This window comes from Sus scrofa, chromosome 5, assembly GCF_054392235.1.
Source record: "Sus scrofa isolate SSC_HxYL_T2T_F1_AM1 chromosome 5, Sscrofa_HxYL_maternal_Yorkshire_Landrace_v2.0, whole genome shotgun sequence".
Classification (NCBI taxonomy): domain Eukaryota; kingdom Metazoa; phylum Chordata; class Mammalia; order Artiodactyla; family Suidae; genus Sus; species Sus scrofa.
Genome location: NC_139387.1, coordinates 43,312,458 through 43,328,660, shown reverse-complemented (window position 1 = coordinate 43,328,660; position 16,203 = coordinate 43,312,458). Strand labels below are relative to the sequence as shown.

Here is a 16,203-nt window from a genome sequence, read left to right as displayed (position 1 = left end):
CACCCGGCTGTACAGCAGAAATTAACACAATACTGTAAATCAATACCTCAAAAAATTAAGAAATTTTAAGAGTATTCATTATGTCATTTTAAACAACAAACTGATTAAATATTAACATAAACAATCTTTTATATGAAAAGTAACTACTTTTCTAAACAAAAAAATGAGTAGAATGGCATTGTTTGGCTTTCGCAAATCTCTTTAATGTCTAGTTGAACAGCAGACGACTAGATTCTAATATTTGCTTCTTTTTTCAACGTTTCCATATCACATGTCATGTAGCCTCTGGAAAACTCCAGTGTACACTTATGAGAGAACGCGAGTGCCAAGTGAAGTTAACATTTTAGTATTATTGTGGAAATACCTTTGACTTCCCCTTTGAAAGAGTCTGGAAACCCTAGGACCACACTTCGAGAACCACTGTTTTAAGAGTTAATATTAGTCTATCCAGCTTCAGCTGAAAAATAGCCATGAGGTTTCAGAGGCCTTGAGGATTTACATTGGATTTATTTTTTCAAAAAGATGAAACAGCAGCGTCCTTATTACAAAGCATCCAGACAATACACAAATATGCCCTTTTCATCCATCAAAAGAACTTAAAGCAGAAATGAGGTATTGCAAGTCTGGTAAAAGGATGAAGAGAGATACGCATGCGAACATCCTTGGAAGCCATGGAGACCCACTGAGTTAGAGGCAAAACCGGCAGCAGACGCCACTGAGGTGGTCAGGAGGAAAGAAATGTTGTTCCAAGGGTTAAAAATGGAAATGGTTACCGGGGACCCGGGAATTGCAGGAATTAGGCCGGGACAGGGATGGGAACTTCGGCGTGCTCACAGTCAGGATGCGGCAGGCTGGACCTGCTAGCTAGTCCCCGCCCTCGCCCTTCCGGGTACCATGCCATGGGGGGCGAGGTGGGCCGAGGACTAGGCGTGCAGAAGAGGGACTTTCCCAGGAACTAAAGGGGTTGAAAGTTCCTTTCCAGCAAAGCAGGGCGAAAAGAGACTGCTGGAGGCGTGTAGGGGGCGGAGGCGGGAACTGGAGGAACCCAAGCCTAGCGCAGAGGGTTTGTTTGGAGGTTGCCTTAGGGGAGAAGGACGGTTCTGTTGCTAGGCAACTCACCCTGGGCCCGCCTCCCGCTCGCGTTGCTAGGAGACAGCGAGGCCAGGGGGAGGGCGGCGGAGCGGGTCCTACGTGGTGACGCTAATTGTATATGAGCGCAAGCGGCGGGCTCTTGGGTCTTTTTTAGCGCCATCTGCTCACGGCGCCGCCTCCCGCCGCCGCCCTGAGTCACTGCCTGCGCAGCTCCGGCCGCCTGGCTCCCCGTGCTAGCCATCGGTAACGGACGAGGGCCCGAAAGGGAAGGGGGAACGTAGAACCGGCCGGGTGGACTTTGCGGAGGGAAGGGGTGGAGGGACGAGGGATCGCGATCCAGGGCCGCTAGCCGCCTGGGGCCTCCTGGGGTGTCTTGTGAGGCCAGAGCCTGAGCCGTCCGCGGATCTTCGACCCCACAGCGGGAGAGGGCCCGCGGCATCGGTCGGCGATATTTTCGGGACCACATCGGGAGAGGCGCGGAAGTCGAGCGGACTGGGAGGGTTGGGGTGGGGGAGTCGTGCTGATCTGTGTGGAGGATCCCTGAGCTCCACCGGCTTCCCCGCGCGGGTGAGTGCGAGGCCGCGGCGACGCCCGGGGCCCTGGAGGAGGCGGCGGCCGCCCCGCCAGGGACCGGGAGGAGCCTCGGGCACGGGCCGGGCCCTTGTGTGTAGCCCACCGCTGTCTCCACGCCCCCGCTTACGCAAAAATAATCCCCGGAGGGAGGCCGCTGGGGGATGGAAAGAGCTGCAGAGGCTGCGAATTCCGATGGGAGGGAGGGGCTGTGAGGGGACCAGGCCCCGGGGCGGGGAGGCGGCGGGGCTCCTGGGCTCCACGCCCACTGGAGGCGGCAACGGGCCGGGGAGGGGAAAACCCCCGGCGGGTTCCCTCGACACGTGGCCGTGGCCGTGGCCTGGCCAGATTGGAAACCTCTTTCTGGTTGTCCATAAAGTTGTGGAGATGGTGGGATGTAAAAATGAATAGTGAGCCAATAAGTCCACCTCTTGGGTTTCAGACTCTTTCTTACTTCCCTTTGGTCTTAACCTTTATTGGTAGCAAAGTGTGAATGTTACCTGATGGATGAGGCTGGGCCTGGACTGCTACGATTTTAAAGAATTAATAAAGAATTAATGCATGTAAAGCGCTTACGTTAGCTGTTATTGACAAAAGATTCTTTTGTATATCTCAAGTACAAGTTAGAATTTGAACCAGGGTTTTTTATTTGAGGAGTTGATCCTAATCAGTCTAATCCTGAGCATTTCTAAATGGAAGTAAAAAACTTGGCCTTCAAAGTTTTTAATTCTTCTAGGACTTCTGTTGCTTTCCTACAAATTAGTTCATTTATTGAAGTTCCCATTATAAGAGTGTTTTTAAGGTGAGTAGGATTATGGTGGAGGCTGGAATGAGGTGTTAGTATAAATGTTGAGCCATGTTTGTAGCCTGCTGCCTTGTCAGTGCCCCCTCTTTGACCTCAAAAAAGGAGGCAGGGGAGGAAGGCGGGGGAATAAGTTCCTATAGGGCAGGGCTGGGTTTTTGGAGTATGAGAAGAAAGTGCAGGACACAGGACGTCTTCAAGGGGCCCCAGTTTTTTTCTCTGATTACTTAATTCTGTAAGGACTGCACTTGAAAGCTTGTAACTTAACACTGCTTGCCTGATTTCAGGAGAGCTGAACTGCAAAACGAAATTGGCCATTTATGAAAATAGGTAGCATCGAAAATACATTTTCAAATCACCTTTTAGGTCCTATTTTTTTGTTGGCTTTAATTAATACTACTTACATAATTTTACTTAGGAAGTAATATATCTAACCTTTTATTGAATAAAGGGGAAAACCGTATATTTAGAATAAATTCTTTAAAGCTGACTGACAGGAGGTAAATGAGGTTTACAGTGATTTTTCTGGGACTGAAGCCTCACACTTGTTTCAGAGTTGTTTGAATTCACATTAATGGCCCAAATCTACAATGTGCTGTTTACTTTTATTTTTGCCACACTCACAGCATATGGAAGTTCCTGGGTCAGGGATCAAATCTGTTTCACAGCAGTGACAATTCCAGGTCCTTAACCCATTGTGCCACCAGGGAACTCCCTAGTTATTCTCTTTATTTTTGTGCAGTGAGTAGCAGCTTGATGTGAGATCTCAGTTCCTAGACCCAGGGATTGAACCCAGGCCTTGGGGGTGAAAGTGCTAAGTCCTAACTACTACACCACCAGGGAACTCCTAAAATGTGCCGTTTATTTTTTTCTTTTCCTTTCTTTTTTGCTTGTTATGGCCGCATTCATGGCATATGAAGTTCCCGGGTTAGGGGTTGAATCAGAGCTGGAGCTGCTGGCCTATGCCACAGCAACAGCAACGAAGGATCCAAGCTGCATCTGGAACCTACACTGCAGCACACATGGCAATGCCAGATCCTTAACCCACTGAGCAAGGCCAGGGATCGAACCCACATCATCATGGATACTAGTCAGGTTCGTTACCGCTGAACCACAATGGGAGCTCCTATGCCATTTACTTGACTAGTCCTTTTATACCAGCTTGAAAATTTTTATGAAGGTTCTTATCTGTTGCAAAGTACCTACCTACTTTTGACATTAGATCTATTGACAGGGAAAATTATTAAGCTAATGCTAAATGACACATGATGATCCTTGTCCTCTAGAGAATAAAAACAAAAACACAATCTAACACATATCAGAACTAATTTATTCAACCTGCCCATATTGCCTCCAGATGACTGGTTCTAAACCCCCCAAAATGTATTCAATACATTGTCCTTTTGTAGGAAAAGAGGCTAAAAATGCTTGACTTCAAGTTGTGAAGATGTTAAAATACTGCTTTGCTCCTTTTCTGCTTGAATAGAATTTGAAATTTGAAAGCAGGAATGAATCTGGTCAGTTCAGAAAACTAATAATCTATCCATCCTTAAGTCTAATCAAACCTGTAATTACTTTTGTTATTAGTTGATTCTTTGAAGAAATACGTGTCTATTTGGACACATACCTTCTTGAGCCAGACAGGCACTTTATATCTGTTGTGGTGAGTGCTCTGAAGGAAAAGAAAGTGGGGCAAGTGGGAGATGGAGTAGTGTGTGTGTGTGTGTGTGTGTGTGTGTGTGTGTGTGTGTATAAACCATCTATACAGGAAGGGGTTTGATTAAATGGTAGTATATTAAGTCCCTCTTCATTCTAATTTCATTTGAATAAATTCTCTCCTTTGGGGGCAGAGTAGGGGTTAGGAGGTAAGCAGTGTTGCTTTCATTCATTCTTGTAAGAAAGTTGCTAAGTATTGACTTCAGACCATGGGGTCACATTACTGGGCTTGCTAGTGGCTTCTAGTCTTCTGGTTACCAACTCTCCCTTTTACTGCTTCATAGTTTGATATATTTTTACTTGTTCAGAAGTTTTGTGCTTTTTGATATTTATTGGACAAGGGGGCTATAATTTTGAAGAGTTTATTAACTACTTTGCATTTTCTAAGGTAAAGGGTACAGAAACAGCACCGTAGGCATAAAATAATAGTTAGCACTTAATGCGTGGTTAATTCAGGCAATATTTTAAATTCTACATATATTACATACATAACTCATTTAATGTTCCTAGAGATAGACAGTATCAACATTTTATTTAATAAAGAAACTGAGATATAGAGCAGTTAAGAACTTATCCAAGGTTACATAACTGAGCAATGATGATTTATAATAAGGATTTTATATTGATATAAAGGGAGTTCCCTTATTTAAGCTGTTATGCTATGTATTTGCTTGAAATTTAAAAGTACTCTTGCTTGGTTTCCCTGTGCTTCAAGGAAAAGCTACAGCCCTTAAAATCATGACGTTTTATTCCAACATATGTCTAATATGTGAATAAATTGTTTCAGTTTGTTAACGCTGAGTGAATTTTCACTAAATATTAGTCCAGGTTTTGTTTCTCTTCTGTTGGGTCAGATGATGCTTTAAATAATGAAATCCCTAGGACAGAAGATAGTGTTCTCAAATAGTTCTTTTGGCTTGAGACTCTTAATACAAGTCATTTCTAAGTTGACTTTTGGTATCTCTGAAGTGAAAAAGTGAGTATAAAGAATGAGATGTACTAATTGTGAGGTTGTGTTAGAGTCAAGTAAAGTCATGAGCCTCTGGACCACTGAAATTATTAATAGAATAGCAGTGTCCCAAATAAAGATTTGTTTAAAATGCATTTGGGGAGTTCCTGTCGTGGCTCAGTGGTTAACGAATCCGACTAGGAACCATGAGGTTGCGGGTTCGACCCCTGGCCTTGCTCAGTGGGTTAATGATCTGGTGTTGCCGTGAGCTGTAGGTCACAGACGTGGCTTGAATCCCGCGTTGCTGTGGCTCTGGTGTAGGCCGGTGGCTACAGCTCCGATTTGACCCCTAGCCTGGGAACCTCCGTATGCCGAGGGAACGGCCCAAGAAATGGCAATAAATAAATAAATAAATAAATAAATATTAAATAAAATGCATTTGGAATGAGATATGATGTCTGAGATAAAGGGAAGTCTTATCCTTGGGATATTATTACTGGGTACCTTGAACTCTTTTACTTTAAAACATTTGTAGATTTTAATGATTGGCTGTTTCACCATGAAGTAGTTATTTTCTGTAAAGGAATATAACTAGGTTACTGTATAGTGTATGCGGCAGTAGGCTGATAGCCGAGGTGCCTTGGCTTTTGTAATAATGGACTGGGCATAGGTAGTGGAAGTCAGATTTTAATTCTGTTTTTTCGCTTTGTTGCAGAGCAAGTTGCTTAATATTTTTATCTGCAGATAAGAGGAAAGCATTTAATAGTCTTTTATAGAATAGGCTCTGTAAGTGCTAGCTTTCTTTCCTTCTCATTGAAAGTAAGAAGAACTTACTCAAAATCAGGTTTACTGGAATGGTAGGTTACTGGATAGCACATGTCTGGACATCTAGCTATTACAAGACCACAAAATAATCAGATGATGGTCTGATTAAATCACTCCCCCCCTTTTTTTTTTTCCAGTGGAGGATTTTCTTCCTGTTCAAGTTCTTAGGTTAAGATTTGCCTTCATTTATGTTGTCATGAACCATGTCTTTCCACTGAGATCTTGTAAAACCTGCATCGGGTAGTGAGTTGAACATTTTATTTCAAATTTTTAATCTCTAGAAATGTTTTTCCTCAAAGTCTTTTTTTCCCAATGTAAATACAGCGATACCATCTTTTGATTAAAGATTGTATTTTACTTTGAAATTCTTGCTATTCTTATGTTATAGATGTGTTTCTTCTATGTGGGAAATATTTGAATTTTCTCAAATCTAATCTGATAGTTTTAAAAGAGCTTTTAGTTGGTTTACGTTTAGGTGTAAATCTGATTTGTGTGTGTGAGCTTTATGTTTGTCCAACTTGTTTTTTCTTGTAGGTTGATGTAAAATATGTATATTTTATCTGATTTTTCTTCTACTTTGGAAGTTCCATCCTGAAATTTTGGAGTTATCCTAGAAATTACAACATGCTTAATTAAGAACATTAGAATAATCCATTTCCCCCTTATCTTCACCACTGACTTAATGTTATGGTAGTTTAAATTTCACACACAAGCCAGTGGTGATATTATTTCTTTTAAAAATATTTATTTAGTTCTATGCTGATATTCATATTCTTATTGCTCCTCATTTATTGTATCTTTATCCTTTTTTTTTTTTTAAATGGCTGCACTTGCAGCACATGGAGTTCCTGGGCCAGGAATTGAATCTGAGCTGTAGCTGTGGCAACACTAGATCCATTAACGCACTACCCTGGGCTGGGGATCGAACCTGCACCTCTATGTGGACTCGAACCACTGCAGTCAGATCCTTAACCCACTGTGCCATGGTGGAAACTCTGTATCTTTATTTAGACTTTCCATTTGGGATCACTTGCCTTCTGCCTGAGACTATTCTTACAGAATTTATTAACGAGAGTGCTGGAGATATTTTTGCCTGGAAGTATTTGTTTCATCTTCATTCTTAAAGAAAGTTTTGGTTGGCTCTAATATTCTAAGATCCTTATTTTCAACCCATTCTGTTGTCTGTTGGTGTCTTATATTGAAGAGAAAACAGCTATTAGTCTTTTGTGCCTTTGAAGTTAATCTAAGTCTGTGTGCTTTTGAGGTCCTGTCTCTATTGTCTTGCTTTTCACTGGGATATCTGTGTGGGTTTTTTATTCATCCTGATTGGGATTTGTAGGGCTGTGTTCCATTAGTTCTGGGAATTTTTTTTTTTCTTGGCTGCACCTGCAGCATGCTGAAGTTCCTGGGTCAGGGATCAAACCTGTGCCACAGCAGCACCTGAGCTGCTGCAGTGACAATGCCAGATCCCACTGAACCACAACGGAACTCCAAATTCTTAGCTATTAATTTCTTCAGATATTCTGCCCATTCGTTCCTCTACTTCTAGAACTTGTATTAAGTCTTTTATTACACTTTTGTATCCTAAAACATCCTTTCAGTATTTTTCACCCTTTAGTCTCTGCCATACTTGGGAAGCTTGCTTCCAACTCAATTCTCTCTCTAGCTGTGTATGGCCTATTGTTAAACTGACCCATTTAGTTTGATTTCTGCTATTTTTATTTCTTTAAGTTCTGTTTAGTTCTTTTCCAGATTTGCTTAATCACCTTTAATAAATGACTGGTTCTTGTAGATAATGCTGCAGACACTATAATTTCAAACTTAAAAAGCATGTTTTTTTTTTTTTTCCTATGTTTACAGTTATGTTTGTGGTCTTTTCGACAACATTTAAGTCTTTGATAGGATAGGTTTCTGTTGTGTTCTTTTCTGTTGCCCCTGTTGTTCTTAAAAATATGAATTATTTAAGGTCTAGGATGAAGGCACCTTTCATTTACATTTGGATATGCTGGTGCCTAGAAACCCTGTCAAAGACTCCTTTAACTCATAGCTTAAGGTTTAGGGGGCAACACTGATGAGGTAAATTTGGGCTTTTGTTCAGGAGAACTTGTTTATTATCTCTGAGAACATAGCACTTTAGAGGTTCCTGCTTAATTTGGGAAGTTTGCTATAAAGATTCCCTATCTTGGATAAGTCCAGGGCTTTGGTTTCACCTCACAGTAGTTTAAATTTGAAATTGGCAGTTGCCCTCAGTTGCCTTAAGTGGCTTCCTTCCACTTAACCCTTTTGCTTCCTGTTTTGCCTTCATTTGGGGGTAATTTGTTCCTATCTTATTAGCATTGTCTGGGCTTTTAAGATCTGAACAAATATTTTACTCCGTACTTTTAATTATTTTTCATTGGTAGAGTTGGTCTGCATGATCTAGTTTGTCACTAGAAGGAATGGAAATTCTTCAGCTCATGGAAAGTAATTTTGTGTCTGATAAATAAAATTCTTTTTGACATTACCTAATGTTGACTGCAGTAAAAAAAATTAATGTAGGTGTTAACCTCAGATGTGTTTCTCTATGTGATCTGATTGAGACCACCTGCCTGAGAAGCTGGATTTCTTGTTTGTAATGCAGATTTTTGGGTCTACTCTCAGGACTGTTGGTTTTGGAGTGTAGGTATGGGAATCGCTTCTTTATATATATATATGTATATATATAAAAACGCACTTCTCAGCTGTGGAGGCAGAATAACTTAGGGCATGACATTTACAAGAGGAGTGACAAAAGCATACAATTCCACAGATTGTTGGACAAATTTCTTCCCTCAACTCTGCCACCTTAGAATGGAATCATGGGGTTTTTTGGTTTGTTTGTTTTTGTCTTTTGTCTTTTGTCTTTTTTCCCAGGCTAGGGGTCGAATCAGAGCTGCAGCTACCAGCCTACACCACAGCCACAGCAACACCAGATCCAAGCGATTCTGTGACCTACACCCTAGCTCATGGCAACGCTGGATTCATAACCCACTGAGTGAGGCAAGGGATCAAACCTGAATCCTCAAGGTTACTCGTTGGGTTCATTACCGCTGAGCCATGACAGGAACTCTCTAACAAGAATTATTAAACTCAAGAGATATTATTAGAGGGAGCATAATGAGTACAGCATGTGGCAGATTTTTGCTTTTTATCATGAATTTGATAAATGAATACTGTTAAAAATCAAGTGGTTGATCCCTGGCTCAGAAACTTTCCACGTGCCTTCGGCATGGCAAAAAAAAAAAAAAAAAAAATCAAGTGGGTTTTCCCTGTGAGGTACTAAGTAGCCCAAAAATTTAAACAAAAATTGACCATTTTATGGTTGTTAAAGGAATTTGAATAAAGACTCTGTATTTCTTTACTGTGCTTTTAGCATAAGTCATGTTCTTTTACACAGTGCTTTGTGAAAAATCCTTGTCTGATTCTTTTTTGCTTTTTAGGGCCGCATCTGTGGCATACCGAAGTTCCCAGACTAGGGTTCAAATTGGAGCTACAGGTGCTGGTCTACACCATAGCCACAGCAATGCAAGCTCTGATCCACATCAGTATCCATGAGGATGCGGGTTTGATCTCTGGCCTCCCTCAGTGGGTTGGGGATCCTCATGGATATTAGTTGGATTTGATTCTGCTGGGCCACAGTGGGAACTCTTCCCTAATAGATTCTTAAAGCCACGTACTAACTTGTTTTAAACAGCATCCTCTGAAAATTTGCTTCAGTGGCTAGTGTGAAAGTCTGTTATGTTTGATGATTTTTCTTGCCTTTTTTAATGGGATTATATATTTTTTTTCTTGGAATAGTTTTTAATGTGGTATTGATTTAAAGGGTTTCAACTTAAATGTTTTTATTGTTTTTTTAAAAACATATACTTCTTAACATTGATATTTCTCTCCATAGAGACTTGGCATTCGTACAACATGGCAGACATCGACAAGTAAGTGGCAAATAATTGGTTCGTTTTTCAGAGATTTAGCATCACTTTGTACTGTGTGATGTAGTTAATAGCAGTACTAATTATGTATTATGAAAAGGTGTGATAATGACTAATGTTTAGTACCTACTATTTTAAAAGTTGGATACAGTGTATCCAAGACAAAATATAGTATACATAATCACTGTCATAAATATAGTAAACCATTTGTCAGTATTTATTCTTAGGAAAGTGCTGAGCACAATAATGAGTCATAAATATTTGGGGAATTTTACAATTTCTCAAAGATTTTACTACTTGCCTTGTAAAGTATCATACATACAAGATAAAACATATGTACAATGTATGTAGAGTTTAAAAAAATAACAGGAGACTTGTGTACAAGCTTTTAAAAATGGAACATTACTGCTAGAAGCCATGTGTGCCCCTTCTCAGTTGCATCCTCCATTCCTCTACAGAGGTGTCAGTACACTCTGGGCTTTTGTCTAATTCACTTCTTTGTTTTTCTTTAGAGTTTACCTCCTACTTATTCTTAATCAGTGCTTAGTTTTGAACAGTGGTCACAAACTTAGCTGTGTTAAGGGAAAAAAAGCAATGTTATCAATATTAGTTGAAGGATGTAAGGTAGGAAAATAAAAAGCAAAAGAGACTGTCTGGATCATGGTCTGACTTCAGCTTTCCTTGGGGGGGGCGCTGGGGCTGCCTTCTTTTTTTTTTTTTTTGGCCATGCTGGTGGCATGTGGAAGTTCCCAGGCCAGGGATTGAACATTAGACCTGTGCCATAGCAGTGACGGTGCCAGATCCTTAACCTGCTGGGCTACCAGGGAACTCCTGCTTTCCTGAGTCTTTATAAGGGCATATTTTGGAGAAGTCACTGGGCAAGGTCGTGCATCCTGGGAACACTGGTTTATTGAAGTTGGCATCTGGCAGGGCCTAGTGTGGATGGATGTCTTGCAGAAGTGTGGTCAGGGAGAATGGGATAAGCTATCCTATTTGTTGGTGTTTGTAATTTCACAGTAGCCTGCCAACTCAGAGGAGTAGGTGAAAGAGACACATCAGGGTGGAGGGGTTAAGATGCGCTATCCCAAGCTGTTGTGGGCAGCAGAACATGGAGGTGGGAGGGCAGGAAACTTTATCACAAGGGCAACACATTTAAGTACTAGTAAGAATCTGGCTATCCCTCCCATGCATACTTTCTTCAGCATAAAGGGTGGCAGCAGGTGTTTTAGTGGTAATGGCTCACAGAGTGATTGTGTCCTGAATCACGCTGCTCCAGTGTGGATCTCTTAACCTTGGTTACACAGTTGTCGTTGTGGATTAATTTTATTATCTTCCTGGGGTTTCCTTTTGTTTATTCTCTTTGTGTTTGCTGTTTGCTATATCCTATGTTGTTTTCTTTCTTTCTTTCTTTCTTCCTTTCTTTCTTTCTTTCTTTCTTTCTTTCTTTCTTTCTTTCTTTCGATTCTTTGGTTTAGTACTTTCTTGGAAGAGTACAAAGGGGGTAAATTATTTTGAGATGCCATGACTAAAAATGACTTTTTTACCCTTGTGCTTGCTAGTTTGGGTGTAGAATTGTAGTTTGGGAATAATTTTTCTTCAGAATTTTGAAGGCATTTCTCTTCTAGTGTTGCTGTGTTGAAGTTCAAAGTTATAATTCTTGATCATTTGTAAGTGACACTTTTATTAAAAAAACATCTATTTCTGGAAGCTCTTCTGCCTTCAGAGTTCAGAAATTTTTACATTGGAGGGTCTTTTTTTTGTATCTCTTCTGTTAGGCGTAGGGTGGTGTATCCTTTCAGTCTGACAACTTGATAGCTCTAGGGAATATTCTTGACTTTGTTGATTGTCTTATTCCCGATTTCTGTTTCCAGAGCTTCTGTTATGTTATGTTGGACTGGTTCTTCTAATTACCTTTTGTCATAGTTTCCATCTTTGTCTCTTTGCTCTTCTTTTTGGGCAAAGCTGAAGAAACTTTTACCTTTCAACTCCTGTACTGCATTTCTAAATCTCTATTATTTTAGCTTTGAAGCATTCCTTTGCTCTCTGTTCCTATTTTTATAGCATCTTTTTCTTATTTCATCAATTGTAATATCTTTTCTCTCTCTGTTCTTTCCCTTGTATAGTCTGGTCTTAAATTTTTCTTTCCTCTATTTTGGACTCAATGTAGGAGGCTTTCTTCAACTAGGAGGTAATACTTAGTTGTCTGCTCATTAGGATTGGTTGGGGAGGAATACATAGTTGAATGGCCTTTTTTTTTTTTTTTTTTCCTAAGTTAATGGAGGATTTCAGTGTTGGAGGGATGGGCTTGTCAATTTAGAATTTACTGTGGGCTCATCAGGGTGGGCATTTGTTGTGAGAATCCCCAGTGTCAAGAATGGTATTTTCTGAGCTGGTCAGATACCCCAGTAAAGAGTGTTTGGATAAAGATCTGGGTTCCAGTGTTTTGGGAGTTAACTTGGGAAAAGGCAGCTAGGGAGGGTGTCTGCCTTTAGCTTTCTAGTGTGTACACTGTCCTGTGGTCCTCAAATCTAAGGCCTCATTTTCCTTTCCAGAGAAGAAATTGTTAACACTTCTGCTAGAATGAGGGGAGAGAATCTAAGGATTTAACTGTTGATCAATTTTTGTTTGGTCCTCCATATTTTATCCACCTTCATCCCAAGCCCTTAGTTGTAGAACTGTCCTTTTTAAGATTCTGTGTTTTAGGCTGGTTCTGAGCTTTACCAATGCTAACTTACATTTCACTTCTCAGTGAAATTGCTGCTCTTGTTTCCTTGTCCTTCAGTGTTTATTTAAAAACCCCTTTATCATACATTTATGGGGATTTTGGAAGAATTAAGATCAGATGGAGTATATGCAGCCTGCCTTCTAGCCCTCATTTTGTCTTGAACTTAAAAGAATAAATGGGTTGTGAAAGTGTGATTCTGCTCTACTCCTCCTACTGCATTATTTACTATTGGAACAAGGGTAGAAGAGGAAGATCCTTGTTCTTTAAAGCAGGAGTCAGCAAACTTTATCTGTAAAGGACCTGATCATAAGCATTTGAGGCATTTTGGACAATGTGGTCTCTGTTCAGCCCTGCTATTGTAGTCTTAAAGAAGCCGTAGACAGTAAATAAATTAATGCGGCTATGTCCCAATAAACCTTTATCTACAAAAATAGTTATGAGCTGTATTTGGCCAGGTGACATAGTTTGTAGAATCCTGTTTTAAAGCTTTAAGTTTTTTTTTTTGTTTTGTTTTGTTTTTGTCTTTTGTCCTTTTAGGGCTGCACTCTTGGCATATGGAGGTTCCCAGGCTAGGGGTCTAATTGGAGCTGCAGCTGCCGGCCTATGCCAGAGACACAGCAACATGGGATCCGAGCTGAGTCTGCAACCTACATCACAGCTCACAGCAATGCCGGATCCTTAACCCACTGAGCAAGGCCAGGGATCCAACCCGCAACCTCATGGACACTAGTCAGATTTGTTAAGCACTGGGCCATGATGGGAACTCCAAAACTTTAAGATTTAGATGTTCAACAAATGATTGAAGTGATACTGGAGGAAGAGCTATTCCATATTACCTTTAGTTATAGACCCTTAATTCTTAAGTGTATTTACCCTTTTTCGTGATTTTTTTTAAAAATGATTTTTATTTTTTCCATTGTAGTTGGTTTGCAGTGTTCTGAGAGTTTTCTACAGCAGAGTGACCCAGTCACTCACACACACACACATTTATACTAAGTAAAAGATATTGCCAACATAATCTGCATTGTTTCTGATGTGAAGGCTGGTTGTTTTTTTTCCTTAGTTGAGAGAAACAAATTTTTCTACCGGATACAGTTGACCTTTTCTGTACTTGTTCCTTTGTGAAAATTAGATAGTTTTTGTTCCTAAATGAAAAGTAATTTTTCAAATATTGTTTCTAGATATGAAAGGAACTAATTTTCTAAACCAAATATTAAAATGTAAAATTACACAAGGAATTAAATGATGATCTATATATTGACTTAGATATACTAATTTCCCATTTTAATGTGATTGAAATCCAGTGTTCAAAAACTAGATTTTTAAGATGAAGGGGGAGGAATATTATTACCTTTTACCTTCTCTTTCAATGGTGCCGTCCTCTTGTCTTTACTCTAAGCATGAAGTTGAGTCAGGTTTTCTTCAGTCTTCTTTCCCATCTCCACTGTGAAATGAAGAAAAAGGTAGAAAGTCCAAAGATAGTAAGTACAGGCTGATAAGAGTTGTTTAACAGGATCCCTCAGTTTTTTCAGGTACCTTTATTTATTCTTAGCTGGTGATTTACATTCTAGGATGCCTCTGGTCCAACATGGCTGCTGAAGCGCTAGCCATCATATCCCTGTTAAGGCCTCTAGCTGTTTACTATCCCATTAAAGAGGCTATATGTGTGTGTGTGTGTGTGTGTGTGTGTGTATAAGTTCTACACTACTACTTTTTTATCTCACTGCCAAAATACAGTTCTATAGCCACATCTAGCTAAAAGGTAGGCTGGGATATGTAGACTTTTTAGTTTGGTGTGTTACTATCTCATATAAAATCAGAATGCTGTTACTAGAAAGACTGAAATCAATAGATAGTAGGTGGAAAACACATACTTCCTGACATTACATTCTCGGAGTCAAAATCTCTCAAACCACATATTTAAAACTTGAAATATAAACTTTATATTTGACCATATGCTTTTAAATGAAATCTTAAGTACTTCCAGTTTGTACTTGTTTTACATAAGAAGATAGAAGGAAAACTGAATTACCTTTTGGATTTCTTATTTCATATTTTTGAAAGAGTCATATTAACCTAGAAAATGAAGTTTTTCTGTAATTTTTTTTTTTTTTTTTGTAATTGGTGCATTTGAACCTTGGTGTAATACTATGATATTATAGCAAAGAACAGTCTGAACTTGATCAAGATTTGGATGATGTTGAAGAAGTAGAAGAAGAAGAAACTGGTGAAGAAACAAAAATCAAAGGTATTATTTTAAATTTCTTCAGGAGCCAGTGATAGCTGACACATGTCTTGTAGAGAGTAGTAATAAATGCTGTTCTCATTTTGGATACTTGTCTACTTTACCAACTGGCCTATACCTGCAGGAACAGTTTTATGTGTGAATGTATGTTTGGGGTGGGGAGGGTGAGGGAGGGAAGAAAAAAAGGAGGGGAAGAGAGAGATGGAGTGGTAGTAAGGAATGAAGGTGTGGATACAGTGACCCATCAGAAGTCACTGTGTATGTACCCTCTACTGCTGGAGTGACATGGCATCATTTGTTAACAACTGCCTGTGAGTTTTGTCTGAATTTAGAAATGTTACATGTAGGGGTTGTTTTTAGTGGTGCTTCTTCTAAACAAACAACACTTAGACTTGAAAATATGTGCTGTGTATGTCAGTCTTTTTTAATCCATTCCAACCAATCAAAAAGACACATTAAATGTAGACAGAACCATTCAAAATTTTCTTTAGCAAATTATTTTTAAAGGGGGCATTAACGGTGATGGGGAATCAATGCTGCTTTAGGGTACCTTGTAGATTGGGGCCAAGATTATCAAGGTACTGGATGACTTAACTTCTGATTTTTAAGCCAGAATGAGGTTAATTGTGGAAAGAATACTGAACTTGCACCTTCAGCTTTCATCTTGCAGTGTTTTCTTAGAAGATACAGGACTGTATCTTTAGTCACCAATATTGATATTTCTAAAAGCATGTAGGTCGTCACAACTATGCATCGTCCAATAGTCAAATTACCATTAGAAGTAAATTAGCCTTTAAAAATATAATTGGGGAAATTAATGACAGTTTTTGTAATGCCTGTGTTGTTGAGGAAGATAAGATAGCAGAATAATTTCTAGCTTATTTTTGGATTGAGGATAATTTTTAGATGCCAGTAATAACCAAATTTTGTTTGGCTTTAGTTATACCCTTTGACAATCTCAACTTTTCTATTCAGATACAAGTACATTATACAAAGAAACATTCAGGTCGTTTTGTTTGACCATCTTTCTCCCAGGCTAGAAACTGTCACTGTATTTGCAGTTTTCTTATATGTGTTGTCTGCCTTCAAAGGGTTATCAAGGATCATAGATAGGCATCTGGATGAAGCCTTAAGCTTCCCAAAACACAAGGTGGGTAAAACACAAGATAGTGGGAAGAGAGGATATTGTTCATTGTAGTTACGAGAAACGGTGTGCATTAAAACATCATTAGAAATCTGAACTTTTCCTGTTTGGATTCCTAGAGTGAATTTTCTTTAGCTGGTTGCCTCTGTACTCATACCAGTGATTTGTGGGATAGTCAGGAAAACTTC

At 39.7% G+C, this 16,203-nt stretch overlaps 1 protein-coding gene across 9 annotated transcripts in view; it reads left to right on the top strand.

The window, feature by feature from the left end:
• The first annotated feature begins 1,178 nt into the window (after window positions 1-1,178).
• The window catches only part of NAP1L1 (nucleosome assembly protein 1 like 1), a 35,679-nt gene continuing 20,654 nt past the window's right edge, over window positions 1,179-16,203 (top strand). For 3 of the 9 annotated variants that reach the window (NM_001444674.1, NM_001244316.2, NM_001244317.2), the window contains exons 1-3: window positions 1,179-1,335; window positions 9,868-9,904; window positions 14,789-14,874. In NM_001444674.1, coding sequence (NP_001431603.1) covers window positions 9,888-9,904; window positions 14,789-14,874 — 103 coding nt within the window. In that variant the 5' untranslated portion in view covers window positions 1,179-1,335; window positions 9,868-9,887. The remainder of the gene's footprint in view (window positions 1,336-9,867; window positions 9,905-14,788; window positions 14,875-16,203) is intronic. The other 6 variants (XR_014845295.1, XR_002343815.2, NM_001444676.1 and 3 more) reach the window with 3 other exon arrangements.